This window comes from Elephas maximus, chromosome 9 (assembly GCF_024166365.1).
Source record: "Elephas maximus indicus isolate mEleMax1 chromosome 9, mEleMax1 primary haplotype, whole genome shotgun sequence".
In the NCBI taxonomy this organism is placed as follows: Eukaryota; Metazoa; Chordata; class Mammalia; order Proboscidea; family Elephantidae; genus Elephas; species Elephas maximus.
Genome location: NC_064827.1, coordinates 43,408,604 through 43,430,937, shown reverse-complemented (window position 1 = coordinate 43,430,937; position 22,334 = coordinate 43,408,604). Strand labels below are relative to the sequence as shown.

At 53.5% G+C, this 22,334-nt stretch overlaps 1 protein-coding gene across 7 annotated transcripts in view; it reads left to right on the top strand.

Annotated features, from left to right (window-relative positions):
- Positions 1-10,387: 10,387 nt before the first annotated feature.
- The window catches only part of CNTFR (ciliary neurotrophic factor receptor), a 39,055-nt gene continuing 27,108 nt past the window's right edge, over positions 10,388-22,334 (top strand). For 2 of the 7 annotated variants that reach the window (XM_049896399.1, XM_049896400.1), the window contains exon 1: positions 21,279-22,330. In XM_049896399.1, the coding sequence (XP_049752356.1) occupies positions 22,043-22,330 (288 nt within the window). In that variant the 5' untranslated portion in view covers positions 21,279-22,042. Of the gene's footprint in view, positions 10,422-10,472; positions 10,533-11,281; positions 11,439-19,202; positions 19,313-19,456; positions 19,517-21,278; positions 22,331-22,334 lie in introns of those variants that run through there. The other 5 variants (XM_049896403.1, XM_049896404.1, XM_049896405.1 and 2 more) reach the window with 5 other exon arrangements.

The window sequence follows — 22,334 nt, the reverse complement described above, 5'->3', positions numbered from 1 at the left end:
GCTAGACACTTGCCTGGATTATCTCATTTAATCTAATCTTCACAACAACCCTAGGAAACAGGGACTATTATCCCATTTTACTCTTGAGGTAATTGAGGCCCAGAGACATTAAGGCATTTGCCTGAGGCCAAGCAGTCAGGAAGTGGTGGAGTAGGTACTTGAAAACTTTAGTCTGACTGAAGAGCCAGGGAGAGAGACTGACAGAGAGGAGGGGACAGACTTCCACACCAGCTGTCACCGGGAATCTGGAAATCCTAGAGTCTTCAGCAGTTGTGCAAGGGAAGGGCCTTCCCATCAGGCTGCCAAACGTGTGACTTCCTGTCCTTTCTGTCAGAGACAAGGACTGGGACAGAGAGAGAGACAGAGATAGAAACCGAGAGAGAGAGAGAAACATAGACCATGGGGAAGGGAGAGAGACTTCAGAGGGGCCCTCCGGGTCATGGAATTCCTTCTCTGACCGCCCTCCTTCCTGCCACCCTGGCGTACAGCCTGTCCTGCCTCTGCTTCAGATCAGGCGTAGCTAATACCCCGTTCTGGTGGTGTTGGGCCCCTCTAGTTGAGAGCTACGCCTGCACCACATCTCCTACCTTCTCTTCTTCCCATTGTTGAACTTCAATCCCCTGGGATAGGCTCTGTGGTGAGGGATTGAGACTTGAGTTTGGGGACTTCGATATGTAGGGTTAGCCTAGTGTACAGTGAGGTTGTCTGAGCACAGGGGAGAGGTTCCTGGGGGCTGGTGTTAGGTGACTCTGCTTATAGGCCCCTTCTAGTTGGTTTGGGGAGGAGGGTCAGCAGCCCAGCTGGTGGGGGCAGGGAGAGTGGAGCTGTCAGCAGCAGAGACGATGGGAGAGAAGAAAACCAGGAGCTATCCTGGGGGAGCTGGAGAGTTGGCGTTATGGTTTCTAATGTCTTAGCCCTGGTTTCAATTACCCCCAGGGTCCCCAGGGCTTTCGACCACTCCAGGCTCCCCAGCCTGAGGAAGGCCCAGTACCCTCCAGGTAAGGCCAGGAGCCAAGAGCCCTGGGATGGATTCTGGGCACTGGGGACCAGGGGTGGGGGAGAGCTTTTTCACTCTCCTTTACGTCTGTGCCTTTGTAGACTCAGGGAAAAGTCTACACTCTCCTCACAGGCCCTGTGGAGGGGTCTGCACTGTCCAGCTCCATAGCCCCAGCTTGGGCACCGGCCCCACCCCACTCCTGGCTGCTAAACCTCAGGGCTCTTTCTTGGCCTCACCATACTCCTCTTTGGCCTCATGACAACTCTGACTCCTGGCTCTCCTTCTACCTCTGGGGTCACCACACTTTTCTTGTCTTCTGGGAGTCCCTCATCTCCCCCGACTCCACACACACACCTTTGAATCATGGCTCCCAGCGTTTCAGCCTCAATACTCCCCTCCCCTCCTTCTCCCATCACATCTTCTCACCCTCTGATCTGTCTCTTCAACTCCCAGCAGCCCCCATAGTACCCAGTTCACTCTGGGACTTTGATGAGGGCACCTGAAACTATTGAACAAGGACTGCATACCTCCAGCCAGCCAGCCCACTCTCAGCTGTTTGAGGCCCTCTCTGCTCCTCCCTATCCTTTCCCTAGCCCAGCCATCATCCCACACACCCCTGGACTGGCCATATCAAGCCCCCTTCTCTCCCCAGCTCAGTGAATGGCACCATCATCTCCCAGTCACTCATGCCAAAAGCCAGGGAATTGTTTGTGCTTTCGTACACAATGTTCCCTCTGGGCCTGGCACACAGTAGGCACTAATAAACGTCTGTTGAACTGAGTTTAATTCAATTTTCCCTCTTGGATTCCCCTGTCTGCCTCTGTCTGTTTCCCTGGGACTTGGTGTCTTCGGGTTTCAGTCTTTAAATCTCCTGACTTTTTCTCTGCCTTCCCAATCACCACAGTTGAGTTTCTGGGGGCGAAGTTGGGGCCTGTTTTCTTCCCCCTCTCCATACCTCGGTGAATGGAAGGCTGGCCAGGAATGAAGCCGTAGGAAGTGAAGGGAGGGAACCAATGGCCCTCAATTTCTGCCCTGTGATCAGGGCAGCAACCCTACAACAGCAGGGATCAAGGTTAGATTCTGGACTGACAATAAAAAAAAAGACAATGGAAGGGGACAATTCTTTGAAGAAAGATGCCTTCTGCATGAAAAATAGGAGGGGGGATTGGAGCCGACTGGGGTGGGGAGGAAGGGAGGGACTTCGTGCTGCTGAGCAAGGAATTAGTTTCATATAAATTTTTGCAACACAAAATGAAAAACTTGCATCTGTGATTTTGTAAGTCTATGGCCCTACTCCCACCTGAAAACACACGGAGCCCCCCCCTCCGCCATCTACTCCCTGGCCTCCCTTGACCCTCTCACCACCCCCCTCCCCCTGCCCCCCCACCAGCCTGGTCCTTTGCTCCCTCTCTGCTTCTCTTTCTAACCTTGGTCCAGATCCCTGGATCTCCCAGGGGCAGGCACCTTGGGAAAGCAGACACAGGACCAAGTGCCAAGGGGGCCTGTTTTCTGTGTGTCGTGGGGGTAAGGGGGTTCCTCTAGGGGTTATGGAAGCAGATGGCCACTGCCTCTCTCTCCAGCCTAATGGTCCTGCCCCAAGTTAGGCTGGAGGTATCTCTCTTGTGTCACTGCAAACACCTCCCTGGCTGCCCCGCCTCCAGTCTCAGTCTTCTTTATCATCAGCAGCAGCCCGAATGATGCTGCTAAAACTCAAATCTGGTTGTGTTCTTCACCTACTTTATGCCCTTCCAGGCTTCCATGACCTTGACACCAAAGGCACTTCCGGATGTGGTTTCTGAACCACTTGGACTCCCTCAGCCTGCTTTCTGGGTTCCTGTTCCCCTTGTTTCTTCTGCCTAGTCCCTTACTACGTACCAAACCTTCTTGGCCATCCATGGAGGCTGCCACCTATTCAGATAGGCTCCAGGTCCTCGCTCCCTTCTTTGTGCCCTGGGACTTGGATTTATTTCTCTCAGGTGAAGATTGTCCTGCTTACTTGCTTGCTTCATTCATTCAACATTTATTTAAATCTATTTCAAATGTTGGAACCCTGGTGCAGCAGTGGTTAAGAGCTCAGCTGAAACCAAAATGTCGGCATTTCGAAGCCACCAGCCGCTCCTTGAAAACACTGTGGGGCAGTTCTACTTTGTCTTATAGGGTCGCTATGAGTAGGAATTGACTCGACAGCAATGGGTTTGGTTTTTTTTTTTTTTTTTTGGTTCTATTCCAGACCCAGCTCTAGGTGCCTAGAGAAGCCACGGGCACACACCTGTCCTCATGGAGCTCACAGGCAGGCACTACACAAGTAACTAGGTAATTAAAAGTCACTCTTAACAACAGGTCGCTGTGAGACGGAATCGACTTGACGGCGATGGGTTTGGGTTTTTCTGTTTTATGAGAGAAGACTAGGGAGTCTAGTCTAGTCTAGGTCTCTCTTAGGTGACATTTAGGTGACGCCTCTTGCCTGAGGGGCCTGGAGAGTCAGGTAAACTTTGTCACATGGACGAATTATATACTTAGCTATTTTGTTTAGTATCCATCCTCCCTGACTAGAGTATGAGGCCCATGAGGGCAGGGAATTTTTACACTTCGGTTTTCTTCAGGCAAAAATACATACAAATAAGAAAACATTCTTTGGTGGTTACGAGGCTGGGGAGGGAGGGAGGGGGTACTCACTAACTAGATAAAAAAAAATAGTACACAAGAATTATCTTAGGTGGAGGGAAGGACAACACACTATACAGGGGAGATCAGCATAACTGGACTAAACCGAAAACTAAGAAGTTTCCTGGATACCACCAAGCACTTCAAGTGACAGAGTAGCAGGGGCAGGGGTCTGGGGACATCCAGGTCAATTGGCATAACAAAGTTTATTAAGAAAATGTTCTGCATCCCCCTTTGGTGAGTGGCGTCTGGGGTCTTAAAAGCTAGCAAGTGGGTGTCTAAGATGCATCAATTAGTCCCAACTCACCTGGAGCAAAGGAGAATAAAGAACACCAAAGACACAAGGAAAATATGAGCCCAAAAGACAGGAAGGGCCATATAAACCAGAGACTCCATCAGTCTGAGACTAGAAGAACCAGATGGTGCCCGGCTACTACCAAGGACCACCCTGACAGGGAACACAACAGAGAGTTCTTGATGGAGCAGGAAAAAAGTGGGGTGCAGAACTCAAATTCACTTAAAAAGACCAGACTTAATGGTCTGAGATTGGAGGGACTCCGAAAGACATGGCCCCTGGGTTCTCTGTTAACCTTAAACTAAAACCATTCTCGAAGCCAACTCTTCAGACAAAGATTAGGCTGGACTATAAGACATGAAATGATACTTGTGAGGAGTGTGCATCTTAGCTCGAGTAGATACATGAGACTAAATGGGCAACTCCTGTCTGGAGGAGAGATGAGAAGGCAGAAAGGGAGAGGAGCTGATTGAATGGACACGGGAAATCCAGGGTGGAAAGGAGGAGTGTGTTGTCACATTATAGGGAGAGCAACTAGGGTCACATAACAATGTGTGTATAAGTTTTTGTATGAGAAACTGTCTCTTAAAGCACAGTAAAAAAAGAAAAAAAATACATACAAATGGGTTGACACAGTAGCTGCAACAATTGGTTCAAACATATCTACTGCTTCGAGGATGGCACAGGACAGAGCAACATTTCTTTGTGTTATACATAGGGTTGCTGTGGGTCAGAAACTTAAGAGTGCAGCTCAAATTTTGGCACATGTATACGCACCCTCAATAAAGGTAACTACTATTTTGACTTCTATCACCGTAAATTAATTTTGCCTGTTCTTGAGCTTTATATAAATGGAATCATTCAGGATGTACTCTTGTGTGTCTTTTTTTTTCTTTGCTCAACCATGTGTCTATGAGATTTACCCATGTTGTGTATACAGTGGTTAAGAGCTCGGTTGCCGACCAAAAGTTTGGCAGTTCAAATCCACCAGCCGCTCCTTGGAAACACTATGGGGCAGTTCTACTTTGTCCTATAGGGTCGTTGTAAGTTAGAATTGACTCGATGGCAAAAGGTTTTTTTTTTTTTTTTTGGTGTATAGTTGTAGCTGATTCTTTTTCGTTGCTGTGACTACATCACAATATATTTATTTGGCTTTTTTCCAGTTTATGGCTATTATAAATACAGCTGCTATGAACACTATCATACATGTCTTTGGTGACCATACATAATCATTTCTGTTAGGTATATATCTAGGAGTGAAATTGCTAGGTGATAGAGTAAACGTGTGTGTATTCAGCTTAGTAGATTCTGCTAGCGTAAACATGCTCACCAGTACCATACGGGAGTTCCAGTTGCTCCACATCCTCAAGAGGATAGGAATTTTGTCTGTTTGGTTCACTGCTGTATCCCAGCACTTAGATCAATGCCTGATATATAGTACGTACTCAATATATATTTATTGACTAGCTAATTTATGAGGAGCCATCAGCATTCCTGGGGTACGGCTCTGGCCCTTGCCCTAACTTGCTGTGTGACTCTGGGCAAGCGACTCCACTTCTCTGGGCTATTTCCCTGTCTGTAACACCAGGGGATCAGCACTAGGAGGTTTGCCATCTAGAGCTGGCTGCGTTCTGAAATAGCTGGACACTTGTTCATTCATTTACTCCACTTGTACTAAGGTCCTACTGTGTGATAGTGGGAGCCCCCTGGTGGTGTAGTGGTTAAGAGCTCAGCTGCTAACCAAAAGGTCAGCAGTTTCAATCCACCAGCCATTCCTTGGAAATCCTATGGGGCAGTTCTACTCTGTCCTATAGGGTCGCTATGAGTTGGAATTGACTCAATGGCAATGGGTTTGGTTTTTATTTTTATGTGATAGTGAAGATATGATCTGTGATGTGCCACTGACAGCCTCTTCTGAGTTGGTCTGGGTCAAGGGTCACTGCTCATCTTGTCCCCAACTCATCCTCCTGGAGCCTGACACTCCTCCATCTGTCCAGTCCTGACCCTGGGGGGAGGGGGTCTGGACTGAGCCTGTGGATGGAAAATGTGATTAATAATCAAAAAAACATCCAAGAGGAAGAGACCAGGAAAACAACTCAGGGAAGGCTCCTCGCTCGGGAGAGGGGGGCCATGTCCTGGGCCTCGGGACAGCTCCGGCCGCCCTCCCGCCGCCCTTTCTGGGAAGCTGCCACAGGAGTGGGTAATTTTAGCCAAAAGTGAAAAAAAAAAAGTCACTCTAATTATTTATGAAAAAAGATGCCCCCCAATGTAAACTGCTTCCCCTGAGGCTGCCCCCTATTCTGTTCCCCCTCCTAGTGGTTCCCCTGCATGGTCAGGCTGGGGGGCCTTAGAGACACTGGGCTGGGGGCAGAGGAGGAATTTCAACATGAAATGTTTTGTTCATTAACAGAGAACATAGGGGGAAATTCCCTTTCCGCCTGGGCCTGGGCAGCCTAGGCGGACGCTCAAAAGCTATTGTGAAAAATCGAATCTGGGCTGCAGAGTGGGGTGGGGGTTGTTCAGGGAGGGGATAGGCATTCTCTCCCCTCCTCTCCGCTCCCACTCCCTGACTTTCAGCTTTAGTCCTTCTTTCTTTCAGGGATTTTGTTCCCAATGCCTCAGGTTGCCCTCAAGCTTCTTAGCAAAGCAGGAGGAACTGCAGTTAGACTGGAGTTAGAACTTCTAGCTAAGGAGAAAAGAAAGATACCAAAGAGAGGGAGGGGAGGCCTTGGGCCTATCTGAAAAAACTAGAATCCTGATAGAATATGTTGAGGTCAGTAGGCAGGTATGCAGCAGATTTGAGAAAGGCCCAGAACAGGAGTTTGAGGCAGAAGTGAAAGATTCTATCAGAGTGGCTTTAGAGGGCCCTTTGGAGGACAGAAAAGGAGGTGGCTCCATGGAATTGGGGACAATTCTGGGCTGAATACTTAGGTTCTGCCATTATGGCTCCAGCCCTCACCCATTCTCTACCTTTAGGGATTCTTTGCCCTTTTCTGGCACCAGAGGTTGGAAAGGTCAGGGAACACTTAGGCAGCAGCACAGATGATAGGGTTCTAGAAAGGGATCAGCAGAATGAGGGTGCTGTGGGTGGGCCCTAGGTGCCAGGGCTGGAAGCTGGCCCAGAATGGCGGTAAGTTGTCCCTGGGGGGCTGGGCTGGTCCCTGAGTTGGGGGGGGCTCTGGGCCCCCTCCCTGGCTGGGCCCCGGGCTCTGTCGGATCGGGTTTCTCGGCGCCTGGAGCCTCTGTGAGGCCGAGCTGTTCCCGGGCCTGGGCCAAGCCGCCCCGGGCGCTGGCACTGCACGAGGAAGCAGGGGGAGGACCGAGGGGGAGTGAGGGGGGGCTGTGAGGGAGTTTACGTAACTGCCTCCTGGAGCCCGCCCCGACCCGCCAAATCCCAGTGTGGGACTTTGTGTGATTGAGAACGTGTGTGACTTTGCATGTGTGCCTGAGTGACACACGGGTGTGACTGACACAAGGCTGTGTGTGTCTGCAAGTGGATACGATGTGTAAGTGTGTGATTTGGGGACTCAGTGCCTTTCTTCAGGAATCCGTGGCTCCCAGCCTCAAGCAGGGGACCCTGATCCCCAGTGTGCCGTGGTGAGGCTGAATATACACATTTGATTCTCTGGGACTGGGTGTGTGACTTTACATGACCATGTGTTTGGCACTTGTAGGTAAGACAGAGAGCCTATGTGTGAAAGTGTTTGTACTTATGGGTAGCCAGGTATGTGCACCTGAGTGGAACTGTATAGCAGGCTAGAAATCAGCACAGTTTTTCTAAGGAGCACTGGAAAAGGTGGACCACAGGATGTGGAGTGGGAGCTTTCCTTCCTTGTAAACACCTCCATAGCAGTGCAGAGGGGTACTTGCTGCCCAAAGTCTTGGGATGGACCGACTGACTCCTCGGAGATGAGGATGGAAGGTTGTTCAAGCTTAGGTCACTTACCAGGGAAGTGCTGGCCAGGGACCTAAATCTCCAGGGACTCACAGAAATAGGAGGAGAATAGGGAATGTGTGGCTAATTGCCTCCATGAACAACTGCCCACTTTGTCATGAGACCAAAAGAACTTGTTGGTGCCCGGGCTACCATTACTGAATATTTTGGTCAAAGATTTTATAGAAGAATTCTGATCAAAAGGGGGAAAATGAAGAACAGAATTTCAAATTCTCATGAACTCCAGACTTTCTGGAGCCATGGAGCCTAGATGAACCCCTGAAACTATTGCCTTGAGATGATCTTTAAACCTCAAACCAAAAATATCCCCTTACGTCTTCTTAAAATCAAACAACAGTTCAGCTTAACTAGTATAACATGTTTGCCTTGAGCATTATGTTTTTTTAAGAACTATCTATATGGGATCAAAGTGACAACAGCAACCCAAAAGATGAGACAGGAAACTCAGCGGGCAGTGAGTTTTTGTTAATGGAGAAGGAACAACTCAGAAAAGGAGAGTAAGAACGATTGCACAACTCAAAGAATGTAATCAGTGTCACTGAATTGTACACGTAGAAGAGGTTGGTGTCTGTTTTGCTGTGTATATTCTCAACAACAACAACAAAATAAAAAGCAACAACTCCGAGGACTCAAAGTCAAGGAGAACTTCCCCCAATCTCCCAAGACCTCCCAGGGTTACCAAATTTGGGATCCCCATCACTTGCAAGGCAAGCTCTGGCCTCTGGGGTGTTGGTTCCTGCGTGCCCTCCCCACCCACCCCCCGCACATCGTGGGAAAGGAAGATGGTGAAGATCGGGGAGCTAGTGACTGCTGAAGGGAAGGTGCACGGTAAAGTGGGATTTGAGTTAAGGATAACCCTGTCATGACAAACGCAGAGCCTGGGAGCATCTAATAAAAACTGAAGTGGAGACAGGGGCAAATCCTGCGGGGCTTTGACGCCCCCTCCTAAGGACCCCAGTTTTGCCACCAAGGCAGTGGAGAGAACGGGAGGGTCCCTCACGGAGGTTTAGGAAGGTCAGAGGCTCACGTGCAGGTAGGGCATTGAAGGTGACAGGAGCAGAAACCCACAAGTAGTTTGTTGCCCCAGCTCAGGTAGAACAATCGGCTCTAGGCCAGGCAGTGGGGGTGGGCTGGAGAGGGGGCCACACCCTAACTATTTGGTTAAGTGGGCGCTGATTCTGCTTGAGCAGGATTCCCAGCCCGAGGGGAAACGCGCTTTCCACGGTGGCCGCCAGGTGTCGCTGCGGCCCCGGGGAAGAGGGCGCGGCTGCTGGGTCCCGCTCCCGGAGCAGCAGCTGACCCATCGACTCCCGGACAGGTCGGAAGTGCGCCCCTCGGGTTCCGTGGACCCTTGGATATAGGACCCATGAAGCTCCTGTACCCCAGATACGCTAAGTGGACTCTGTTCCAGCACCCGCGAATTGCGGCACTGCCGACGGCTGCCCCCCGAGCACAGCCCGGGGTAGAACTCCTGACGGCTCCCAACCTGGGAAAACTTGCCTGAACCCGGGACACGGGAGCATCCGGAGGTCAAGTCAGCCCACGAATGACCCACCGATCTTGAAGCTCCCCAGCGGTTCCCAGGCCCGGCATGAGCGCCCAGGCCCGTCTGCCCCTGGAGGAGAGGGGCGGCCTCCAGCACCAAACCTCGCCCAGGCCCAGGCTGTCGCAGAGGGAGGGGCAATTCCTATCCCCTCAGATTCTGTCGCCTCCCCTACTCCGTCCCCCACGCCCACCATGTCATTGGTTTCTGCGGCCCAGGAGGGTGGCGGGTCCGGAGAGGTCGTGTAGAGGACACTTACTGTGAGTGGGATAGGCTGGCCCTCAGCTGGGCACCACCTTTTCACTGTGTGTCCTTAAACTTCGGCAGGCCCTCTCTTGGCCTCAGGCCTAGCTGACCCCTGCCATTTGCACGAGGGGATTCTGCGACCACGGAAGTGAAAGTGAAAAGGCTCGGCAGTGGCGGGAAGATGGTTTTTCCCCTGCAATGGGACTCCCTGAGGCATTTGTTGAGAAAGGGCCGGCGCGCTCCGGGCAGCTTCCTAGAGAAGGGCGTAAGGAAACTGCAAGATATTTTCCTTCCCTTCCCCGCCCCCAGCCCTGGAGCAGTTCCCTGGAGGGGGAAAAGGGTAGCAGAAGGCTTAAGGATTATGGGTCATAGGTCAGGTGAAAAATCCTTGGGTGGAGATGGGGATGGGCCATTCATTCTCCGGCCTCTGGCATTCACCCTTTCCGTTGCGTTCCCGCGCTGCCTTAGAAGTCGGTTCGGTTGTCTAACCTCAATCCCCCATGTTGCAGCCAGACCGGAGGCCCGGGGGTGGCGACTGAAGTAAGCACACCGACCCCTCAGAGGCCCAGGCTGCTAAAGGAAGACTGGAGGGCGAGCCGCTAGCGCCAAGCTCGTTGAGGGGCGTGCCTCGCTCTCTGGATCTGCCCATCCAGCCTTGGCGGGCTCACTCTCCCTCTCGCCTGCATCCTGGTGGGGACTTCTCCCCAAGCGTGTCTGGGAGGTGAGGAGGGAGAGGCTGGTGCCGGCACCGGAGACGTGGTGGTCCCAGTCTGGCCCATCCCGGGACATGGAAGCGTAAAGCCCCCTTGCCTCCCTGCAGAGGGGTTTGTCTGTATGTGACTGGGAAGGGGGTCGTTGCTGGGGGCGATAAGGATAGGGGAGGGTAGAAGCCGACTGGCCTTGTCTGCCCGAAGCGGGGGCCGGTGGGAGACTCTGGCTCGTGCTACTCTCATGGCTGGGCGAAGGAAGGACCCCTAGAGTTGGCCCCGGGTGTGCCAGGGTGTCTTTGGAAGGCAGTCAGGGCCTGAAGGTGCGGAGTGTGCTCAAGAGAGACCTGGCCAATGCTGCGTGAGAGTGTGAATGAGCGACCCTGGGGGTTGTGCGCCCAGCGGCTCTGGAGAAGCAGGCGGAATGGGTGTGGATGTGTGTGCGCGCGCGTTTGTGAGACCTGCGGCTGGGGCTGAGCGTGAAGCGCGTGGATCACCGTCTGGAGGGCGCGCCCGAGCAAGGGCGAGTGTGAGGGAGTCACGCGTGCCAGGGCGAGCGAGTGTGCCAGCTCGGGGCGAGTTGGGGTGGGGGTTCACAGGCCTGCACGGGCGAGTGTGCCCGCGCGTGCCAGGGCGCGGGCGCGTGCCAGGGAGGGGGCCCGCGGGGGCCGTGGCGGGCAAGGGGCCGTGCCGCGCGGCCTCGAATGCGCGGGGAGGGAAGGCAGGAGGGGGAGGGGAGCGAGGGCGCGCGCGGCCGAGCGGGCGCCCGCGGTCACATGGGCGAGGGAAGGAGGGAGGGAGCGCGCGAGGGAGGGAGGAGGATGGGGGGGTTAAAGCCGCCGAGCGCCGAGGAGCCGGTGCAGAGCGGGCGGCGGCGGCGGCAGCGGCAGCGGAGGCGGCGGCTCCAGCCTGCGCGGCGCTGGGCTTGGCGGTGGGATCCAGCAGTGGCGCTCGCTCCGCGCTGCCTGCCTTGCTCCCTGCCGGGGGCGGTCGGAGGGCGCGGCGCAGAGTCACCGCGACCCGAGGGCGCGGTGAGTACCCCACGGCGAGCCGCGCGCGGCTGGAACCTCAGACCCTCGGGCGGTCCGACAGACTGGCCGCCCTTGTGCGCGCCGGGAGAGGGCAGGGACGCGCGTGGGCCCATGGCCCCGGGGGACAGGAAAGTTCACGGGAAACTTCGCCCGCAAACTCGGGGGCGGGGGCGCGGGAGACGCGGCCCCCCATGTCCAGGCGCGCGGAAGGTTGGGCGTGGTGGTGGGGGCGGACAATCGGCTGTATCTGGCGGGGATGGGGGGCAGATTGCAAGAGCGTCTCTGTTCTTCCCCGCCCCCCAGCTGCGCGCACGGGGTTTGGGAAAATTCCGGGCCTGAGGGATCGCAGTGACTCCCCGCAAGCCAGGGAGGTGGCTTCCTCCTCCCGCAAAATTTGGACTTCAAAGCGCCCGAGGGTGTGAACGGACGGTTGTGCGTCTGCCAGTGTTTGTGTGTCCGTGTGAATCCGCCTGTGCGTGTGTATCAGCATAAGCCCTTCTGTGGTTTCCTCCTGAGTCCGCCAGTAGGTATCTCCCCGTAGTGGGTCTCCTCCAGTGTATCTCTTTGTAAGTCTTGTGTTGTGTGTCCTTGTGAGTCCGCCTGTGGTATACTTCCAAGAGTCTCTTTGTGAGTCTGCCCGTGTGTGTCTCCTCCAGTGAGGCTCTGTGTGAGCCGGCCTGGGTGTCCCTGTGTTGCTCGGAGTAGTGTATCTCCCCGTGCGTGGGGGCAGGGCCGCGGGGAGGTCACCAGACGGACAGCTCTTCTCTTCTCCTGGGCTTGTCTCTCCTCCTCTTAGGAGCCTCTCCTCCAGCGTCTAGCTCTCACGCTCGCTTGCTCACTCGCTCGCTCTCTTGGCCCCTTCCTCCCCCCTCAGTAGCTTTAGGCGGGCAGGACTATTTCACGCCTTGTTGAAAATTCAGGATTTTCTTTCTCTTTCCGTCTATTCTCTGCCTTTGAGAAGCGTCTGTGTGTGTCTATGTGGCTGGCAGCTTGTCTGCAACACTGGTTGTGTGTCTGCATGCCGGTCGGTGTAGGAATGTCTGCATGCTAGTTGTTTTGCCTGTAATACCTGATGTATATTTGTGTCTGTCTCGCTGGGGGTGTTTGTGTGACTGTAATCACTGAGGTGGTGGAGGTCTAAAATGATGGGCGTGTTTTTGCATCTGTAATTGTTGTGTGTCCAGGGAGTCTGAACCACTGGGTGTGTTAACTCTAGGTGTGTTTGCATGTGTGGGGATGGGGCTTGAACAAGTGGATATTCCCCTGGATGTAGGGCTAGTCAGGGCTCTAGGGTGGAGGGGCCCATGTGTCTCAGTAAGCCATACCATCCTGTCTCCACTGTCACAACACACCAATCCTCTAGGCAGGTTCCTGGGAATCCTGGTCAGGATTGGTGAGATGGACCTAAGGTTCACGCCTGGCCAGGGTTCATACTTCAACTGGGATCCTGAGTCTTATACAAAGACTAGCAGTTTAAAGTTTATACTTAAGACTTCCTGGGGCTCTGAAATCTGTGCTCAGATTCACACTGGGACAGTTCAACTCATCCTGTGGTCTTGGGGTTTACATTCAGACTCATCTAGGCTCACACTCAGAATCACAGCTTGACAATGGAACTCGCACTCAGATTCACATTCTGGGGCTCATACTCAGAGTCATACTAAGACCACGGACCCATACTTAGTCTCACATGGGGAACCTGGGGTTCATGTTCGGATATATTTTAGGTCCTTTGGGATCGCACTTAGATTCATGTAACGACCCTGAGGGTGAAACTCACATGGGGAACCTAAAGCTCACACTTAGACTCATACGGGGATCTCATTCCTCCAATTCACTTGATATCCTGGGGCTCACACTCATTCATATTAGGATCTTGGAGCTCACACTCAATCTCATGCTAGGACCCATTGCTTACACTCAGATTCTCACACTTCCATCCTGGGATCGCTTAGGGACCTGGTGTTCACACTCAGACTTACACTAGGATTCTAATGTTCACACTCAACTTATGGGGGACTTTGGGGCTTATGCTCAGACTCAGAAGGGGACTCTACTGCTCAAACCAAGATGCACATGGGAAGCCTGTAGCTCACACTCAGAAAGCCATTAGAACCAAGGGCTCATGCTCAGATTTACATTAGAACTATGACGCTTACACTGACTTATATGGGAATCCTGGGACTCACAATTAGACTCACACTTCAGTCCTGGAGCTCACATTTAGACTTACATAAGAAACTTGGGGCTTATAGTCAGATGCTTACTGGGACTTGGGCTCACACTCAGATGCACACTTGCATCTTGGAGCTTATACTCAAATTGGCATTAGACCCTGGTACTCATGTTTAAACTCATATTTACATCCTGGAGCTCATGCTTAGACAAACACTAGGGCCCTAGTGTTCACACTCAGACTCACACTTCCATCTTGGAACTCTCAGATTCTCACAGGGATCCTGGAGTTCACACCCAGATTTTCATTTCCACTCTGGGCTCACATTCAGATCCCCACTAGGATCATGGTGTTTACACTCCAGGTAGAACTTAGGACTCATAGTCAAGTACTCACACTCTTGCTTTCCTTTGGTTTATCAGGGCAGTTGGGATGAGGAGCAGAGACTGCTATTATAAGACCTGTCCCCTCCAAAGATGGGGAGGAGAGGTGATTCATGTTTGGTCACATTCCTCACTTAGACTGTGGATGATGGGGTGGTAGGAAAAAATTTCCTTCCACAAGAAGACTGGGCTCAACAAGAAGGTCTGATTGACTTTTTGGTACAGGCGTGACATGTACGCTTACAGTCCCTCACATGCCATTTAAAGGGTCATCTCCCCTTAAATAGTCTTGAACATCCCTCTGGTAGAGAGAGCCAGGTGTAGGGAAATAAGACTCATGGATTCCTAAGACATCTTGCCACCGCATTCATCCTTTTAATGGTAAGGGTGTGAAGACTGACCTGGAAGTGGAGAATAGACCTTGGACTCCAGTGACTCCTCCAAGGTCCATCCCAGAATGGTGAATCTCTGATTCTAAGGGGGGTGGAAGCCCCAGATTTTTGGTGAGAAGGTAGCTGGAGGAGGTAACTGTCTGTTCCTGGCCAGGGTTGCGTGGGGGCATGTAATATGTTTCACCATGTCTCCTGAAATGCCCGTTGAGCCCTTATCCTGTGTTCTGAGCATGCTTGGGGTTTTCCCACTCCCCAGTATCCTCTTCTCTCCAGAAGGGCATCTTGAGCAATGACCCTGGAGAGCCTAGGTTACAGCCAGCCCTGGGATTCCACCTGCCTTGGAGACACTCCTCTGGGCTTTACATCCCCTCCCACCATGAGTGTCTTGTCCCCCACAGGAGCCCATACAGTAGGGACTTGACCTTGCAGCCCCCACTCAGACCGAAATGACTGGGCTGTAACTGCTCCCTGTCCCTGAAAGGGACACATGCTCTCCAACCCCCTATAAGGGTGGGGGCTTGGAGGCAAGGCGCCCTGCTCTCTGCCCCCCCCATGGTGAGTTCAAGTGTAAATGAATGGGAAACATATGGAGCGGATTTTCTTTGAAATGCAGATGGTTCGGGGGGGACCATGTGTGCCTGGTTTGGGGGGGTCCCAGAGAGCAAGGCGGCAGAGAAGAGAGAGATGACCCCTCCTCCAGACTGACAATGGGTTGAGGAAGTGGGGGAGACCTCAGCTGTGTAAACTCCTGTGGCCCTGAGTGACCACGCCCACTAGGGTCCCGGCTTCTTGTGCGGAGGGGCTGGGGAGGCAAGAGGTCCCTGTGGGTGGAGAGCCCTGAGGTCATCACCCCCCTATACCTTGACAGAGAGCAAAGAGAGACCCTAGAGCATAGAGCCATGCTAGGTTGGGGGGCACTGGAGCCGGGAGTTCTGAGGACCAGGAGTGGAGGAGGAGGTGGAGCAGATGTAGGGTAAGAGTTACACTTGGGCTGTGGAGAATCAGCTCTCAGAAGTTGGGGCTGGGGCTGCAGAGGGAGGAACTGAAATTAGACTACGGGGGTGACTCCTGATCAGCACTAGGGCCGGCTGGCTTCCTCCCATTTAGGAATGGACTAAAGAGTCCCCCGCTCTACAGGAGCACAGGTTTCTCCAGACCCAGAGCTGTCTGTATGCCTCACCATACCCGACCAGCCTTTCCCCTCACAACACTCAGCAAGGTTGTGGAGTAGTGACCTGTAAGCTCTGTGGGACCCAGGGACAGGGTCGTCCCTGTATACCACTGGACCTCCTGACCTGGTGCAGACCTGGTACATGGTAGGAGGGCAGTGTGGAGGGAACAATACATCCTTTCATTTCCCATCTGGCTGAGTGCTCCCAGCACAGTGCCTGGCAGAGAGTAGGTGCTCAGTCAATGCTGAGGAATGAATCGTTGAGTAGGACAGATCACAGGAAGAGGGATCCCTCTGGGGCTCACGGGTTGAGGCCCAACGGCCCCTGTTGCACACGACTATTTGGCTCCAGAGAACCCTGAGTGGTTTGCAGGCTAGACTACAGGAAAGACTTCCCTGTTCTTAGTAAAGGCGTGCAGAGAGTTGGTGCCATCTTCCTTAGAAAGGTCTGGATTAGGGGAGTTGGGGCAGGGCAACAGCCCTGGTTCTATGGCAGAGGTTGGAGGTCACCTCTGTCCTCTCCCCAGCTTCAGAATTTTTTGGAAGGTGGGGAAGTCCTTTTCTCCCCATGTTGTCATGTGCCTGCCCCTTGCTCTCTCTAGGTCTAGGTTTCTTGGACTCTAGATGAGGGAATGGATTCCTGTCTCTGTGCTTCCAAGGGCTGGGTTTTGAGGATGCATAGCTGCTTCAGGCACCACACACTGTCTGTATTGGTTATTAATGTCTGTCTGAGAACACAGGGTTTGGATCCTAAAAATACCCTGTCCAGCCAGAGCCTGGGAGTTGCTGGTGTACAGCAGTGGCTGCATCTTGGTTGGATAGAGTTGGGGAGAAAGAGACAGAGAGGGAGACACACACACTCAGAACCAGGAAGACTGAAAGAGCGTGTGAGTGCAGGGAAACTGAGGCAGAATGGGTGAGAGATGCACAGGAGACGAAGAGGTAGAAAGAGCAACAGAGATTTATGGAGCCAAGATTTATAAAATGAGTGTGCCGGTTAGTAAGATCATGGCAACATGTGGGGTAATCTCTTGTCCTACACTGCCGATTTTAAGTTTCTTCTCAGAAAGTCTGGAGATGCATCTGATATCAGACATAAAAATAAAGTTGTCAGTAGTAACAATTTCAAATCCAACTTCAGGATGTTCCAAAATAAGTGTATGGCAAAGAAAACAAAATCCTCCCCAAGTGTCCTTTTCTGTGCCACTGCCCCCCCCAACCCCTACCTCTTTAGAGCCCTTCCTTGCCTTCCTTGCAGCCAGAGTCCCAGTGAGATTCTTGCAGATCCCCTCATACAGGCCCCCACGGCACTTCTGCCCCTGCCCCCCGGACTATGTGCTGCAGCCCCTTCCCCGGGGAAGGCAGCTGCACGGGTGGATCCGAAAAGGCAAGAGGAGCCCAGCCACTGAAGGCAGATGCCTTGCAACCTTGGCCCGTGAGCTGACCTTTCTGGGCCCCTCCATGAAATTCTGGGGTGGGGGGCTGGGCCCCAGCCCAGGCCCAGAGAGAACGCGGTATTGGCACCCATCCAGGCCCCTGACGTCAATGACTCTCCAAATAATGGAATCAATATTGGGGGGGGGCAAGCGTGAACCAGGCCCCAGCGATTAGAAACAGATCAGCACAAACCCGCAGCTGATTCTGATAGAGCTGCCTTGGAGAGCTAGGGTGGGAGGCCTAGAAGGAGGCAGACCTGGCGGGGGGGGTGGTGCTCAGGAATGGGAAGGGGACGTGGAGCCACCAAGTGTCCAAAGCTTGAGGGTACCCAAGTGGCAGAGACTCTGGGGCTGCCTGGGGTTGAAATGATGGGGTGGGGGGCCTCATGCTGGTCCCTTCCTCCTTTGAGGCTGTGTGGTTCCAAGGCTAGGTGAAGTTTGTGGGTGGAGACTTCTTTCAGTTAGTGAGTGGTAAAGGGTGGGCCGGGGTTGGGGAGGGTTCAGCTCCCTGCTTCACAGATCTGGGCCCCCAGGCCTTATTTTGGGGCACAGGTTATACCCAGGATGGGAGGGAGAATTCTGGGTGAGACCTAAGTGAGATGACCTATGCTTGGAGGCAGAGGGCATTAATCCAAGATAGAGAGATGAGTATTTTCCCTTCAGATTGGGAGTTGGGTTCCCCCATCAACCCATGTCCTCTCTGCCTCCTAAGAGATGCAGGTAAGGATGGAGGGGTCCATGGGGTCCATGGGGGGCTGGCCTGGCAGCAGCTGACAAAAAACAGGAAGAAGGGCTGGGGGAGTGACTGTAATTATGGGGCATTTATTATTAATCAGATGAAATTGCTGGAAGCAGCTGGTGTAATGTGCGTAGCGATACAGAGTCTGCATGTCCCCCCAGCACACATACACACACACGCACCCCCAGCGTAAGCCTTGCTTGCTTTCGCAATTTTTTTTTTCTTGTGACAGATGAATATGTGTCTCTGTGCATGTTGGTGTGTGTCTGTTGTTTCTTCATGTCAACCTGTCCCCTCCTCTGTCTTCCCTTCTGTCTCTCTCTTTTTTGGGCCTGTGTCTTAGTGTATCTGTGTCTGTCCCCACCAGCCAGCCTATCTTTAGCACCTTGTCTTAGTTTCTGTCCATCTCTCCCTTGTCGGTGGGCTCTCTGCATCCCTGGGCAAGATTGAGATGACATAGAGTCCCTCTCTCATGAGTGCATTTTAACACCTAATCACATCTTTGACAGACATCTGTTTTGGGGAAGGACAGCTGGACCCTGAGGATTTCTGGGGTCTTGTAGGTGGTGGTGGTGGAGTCTGTTGAGTGACTGGAGTCCTTAGAAGCAACTGTTGCTTTCAAGACATCCCTGAGTTCAAGGCCAGCTCTCCTACCAACTATGAATTGTATGACTTTGGGCAAACTGCTTTCTTGCATTCTGAGTCTCATTTTCCTCAGGTTGTTTTCATGATTCAGGACAAAAATGGTTGCTAACTGCTTCCACGGTATCTGGCTCTGTGCAAGCACTAGCTGCTGTTATTACTGGGAAAGGCATCAGGGTGAGAGATCTGCAGAGGAAAACTGGTATAGCAGAAAGGCTTTGGGGTTAGCCTGGGCTCAGATCTAGACTCGAGCTGACCAGCTCTGTGGTCTTGGGGAAGTTACTTAACCCCCCAGTATCTCAGTTTCCTCAACTGTCAAGTGGGAAGAATAATAGAATCCACCTTATGAAGAAGTCATGAGGATTAAATGAGATAATGAATATAAAGTACCCAGCCCAGTTCCGGGCACATAAGAAGTGCTGGGTAGATCATGGTGGTTGTGAGGAAAAGGAGGAGGACTGTATGCCCTGGGCGTTTATCCCCTGCCTGTGGCCCTGTGTCTCTGTGCCAGTACATGTATAAGGACGAATTGGTTGTGTAGAAGATTTTGGATTGTCTGGATTTTTATGAGTGTGTGTATCTTTGTGTGATGTCAGGCCGCTGGCTTGTGGCCTTCCTTTGTCCCTGTGTTTCAGAACCTCAAGTCAGCAAGGGGCGCTGGAGGGAGCCTGGGTTACTCTCAGCTTTTACTCTTCAGGCACTGACCTGCTGCCTGCCTCAGTTTCCCTCCTTCACAGTGGGGATTCGAGTGTGGAATGAGCTCTGAGTTGGACCGAGGCATGTGGCTCCTCTGTGACCTCTGATTTATGCTCTTTGCCCTTCCAGAATCCAGCCTTGTCGCTTCATCCCACCCCTTGGTTCTGGCAGTCCCAGGAAGAGTTTGGTCTGGAGAAGGAGGAGGACATTGATGCTCTTGGTATATCCGTGGTGAAGAGGTAGGAGCTGGGGGCCCAGGCAGGGCAGGTTCGTCTCAAGGTATGAGGCAGGTGTGGTGGGGCCGTAGGTCTGGGGGACATGAGTGAAGGGAAACTTGAGTTCTCTTCTTTCTGTTCCTCTCTCCTTCCTCCTCCTGCCCCCAGGATAGGCCCACAGAGGAGAAGAGATTTACCCAATGGTCACACAGGCAAGGCCAAAACCAGGTCAGGAAGCTGGGCTGTGCTCTGACGGGAGCTGAACCCTGGGTGTGGTAGGGTGTTTCTGTCCCAGCATCCTCAGGCCCCCTCTCTGCCTCTGAAGCATCTCTCTGGTTTGATTGTGGGGGGTGGGGGGGGGTGGGGGGGCTGGGCTTAAAGGAGTTGGGATGGGGGGTCTGAAAGTGCAGAGTCTTCTGGGGCCAGCTGTGGGGCAAGGCCTGACTCTCCCTGCCTCTCATTCAGGCCAGGCAAGGCCCCTGGATTGGCAGCCCAGGGTGGGGGCGTCTAAGGAATCAAGGCGCTGAAGCGGAACGGAAGGGCCTATTGTCCAAAACCCGCCAGAGGCCCACAAAGGCCGGCCTGGGCTTTTCATCTGAGCTCCCAAACAGACTGGCCATTTTCCCGGCCTGGAGGGGGGCTGACCCTTTAGAACTAGGACTGGGGTGTTGTTGAGTGTTGGGTGGGTACCCCAGGCTGACACTTGGCAAGAAAAGGGGCTTAAGATGCGGCTGGGGCCCTGGAGAGGAAGAAAGGAGGCCTCAAAAGGCTATGGAAAGTTAAGCTTCTACCTCACTAGTCCAGAGGACCCAAAGACATGGGATGGGGTATCTGATGGAAATGCAGATTAAGATGGGGCTAAGAAGTGGATTTGAACAATAACATAATATGTACGGAGGACACACCTGGGAGAAGTCTGAGGGCTTATTGGGAAAGTGGGCTACTGAGCTGTGAGGGCACCCTGTTTCCCCTCCCCATACTCCATAATCCTCCTCCAACTTTGGGAACACTTTAGGGAGCTGGGACAGGAGCTGGAGAGAAGGCTAGTGGTCAGACTAGAGAATGGGCTCCCTGCAGTAGAAGGGACTAAGGCCAGACAGCAGGAGGGACTTTCTGCCAGTGAACAGTAGCTCAGATGCCCTGACCCTGGCCCAGGAAATCCCTGAGGATTGGAGAGAGCAGGGGAGCTGCAGAACACTTCAGGGGCTCAGGCTAAGGCAGCTTCTGTGGGGGCTGAGGAGGAGGTGGCTATGAAGGGAGGACTTGGCAATTGTGTCCACCCCTCCCCCAGCAGCACCTCCACCACCACTTTAAAAACAGCTTTTTAATTTAACAAAGTGGATGAAAAACTGTTTTTGGAAATAAAAGATATCTTCTGTCTCCCAGGCTAGCACTCAACCCTTGCAGAGAGCCTCTCTCTGGGTCTCTCCCTGCTGCGGGTAGCTCCTTTTCTCTCTCTGTCTCGTTTGTTTGTTTGTTTGTTTCTACCCCTTGGCCCTCCAGCTTTCCTTTGGCCTCCAGTTACCCCCCTTCTCGATCTCAGCCTCTGGGGAGTCTCACCCTCAGTCTCTTATTTCTCTGTCTCTGCACCTTCTCAGTCTCTCCTCTTCTAGGGCCTGTCTCTCTCTCATTTTCATCTCTGTCTCCCAGCCTGTCTCAATCTCTGTCTCCCTCCCCCTCCATCTCTCCCCCCAACCCCTGCTCTAAATGGGTCTATTTAAAACGCCCGACGCTGCCAAGTCAGAAAAGCGTCTCCTGATAAAGCGCATTAGGCGGAGGGAGGGAGGAGGGAGGAGGGAGCAGCGGGCGGATGGATTGATCCAAGCCCGTAACCCCATTAATCAGGCAGCTTGGATCCCCCTCCCTCACCCAGCTTCAGCCCCTTCAGAGCTAAAAGGCCCTTAAATATTTATCACCCCTCCCCCACGGGGGCGAGGGGAGGGGTGTGTGGCCCTTGGTGTGAGATCCCCAGCTGCCTGGTGCCCCCCTTCCCCCGTGTGCACGTGCACATGTGTGCGTGTGCTTATGTGTGCATGCACGGGTGTGCACACCCAACAGGCCCAGGGCCAAGCCATGGCATACCCCCCACCATCTGGGCAGCCTGGTCCCCTGGGCAGCCCCTGGGGACCATAGGAATCTGGCCCTGCTCCTGCCCCTCCTGATGGATGGGGCATGAAGAGTGGGGAGACCTCAAGGTTATTTGGGGGTCCTTATGCCCGCTAAAGTGCAGAAAGTGACTATAGGACTGGGGAGCCTTTGCACTGTCATTCCTAGAGAGTGGGAAGGTGAATTGGGGTTCAGTGGCCAAATCCCCCCAAATTCTCAGTCCAGGAAGTGACTTGGGTAATAGAGTTGGGGACCCCATGCTCCTAAAGTGCATGAAGTTAACGTGGAAGGCTGGTTGAACTTCCCCCTTTATCTTCAGAGGGTAGGACTATGACCTGGGGTGAGTTGGGGACTTTCTCTTATATGGAGGAAACTGACCTGGACCTGGATGGGGAGGTTCTCCATCACCCCCAGAAAGTAGAAATTTGGCTCAGAGCTGAGACTGATACCCCAGGCAGCAGAGGTCAGTCCTGAGACATGGCCTGAGGGGACTTTAGCTGCTAGGGCAAGGGGGGTACGGGAGGCCTCCGGCCGCCCCTGGGTGTGAGAAGGGGCCCTGGCCCCACAGCCAGGAGGGTCTCTTCCTCCTCCCCTCCCCTCGAATCAAGTGCCACATCTCCTCCTGACTCAGACAATTAGATTCAAAGGATGACCTCACTGCATGCCGTCCCTCACTCGCTCCCTCTGCTCGCTCGCTCGTTCGCTCGCGGCGCGCTTCTTCCTCCCTCCTCCCGGCCCGCTCGCTGCCTCGCTCGCGGCTCGGCCCGCGTCGGTCCCGGCCGGGTCCGGCCCCTAACCCGCCCGCTTGTTGGGACTCGCAGGGCCTCCGCTCCTGCCGCCGGCCCAGTACAGACCCCGGGGACCCGATGCCCGCGGGCGGCCGGGCGGGCCCACGGAGCGCCGGAGGCACCGACGGGCGCCTGCGCGGGGACCCAGGTCA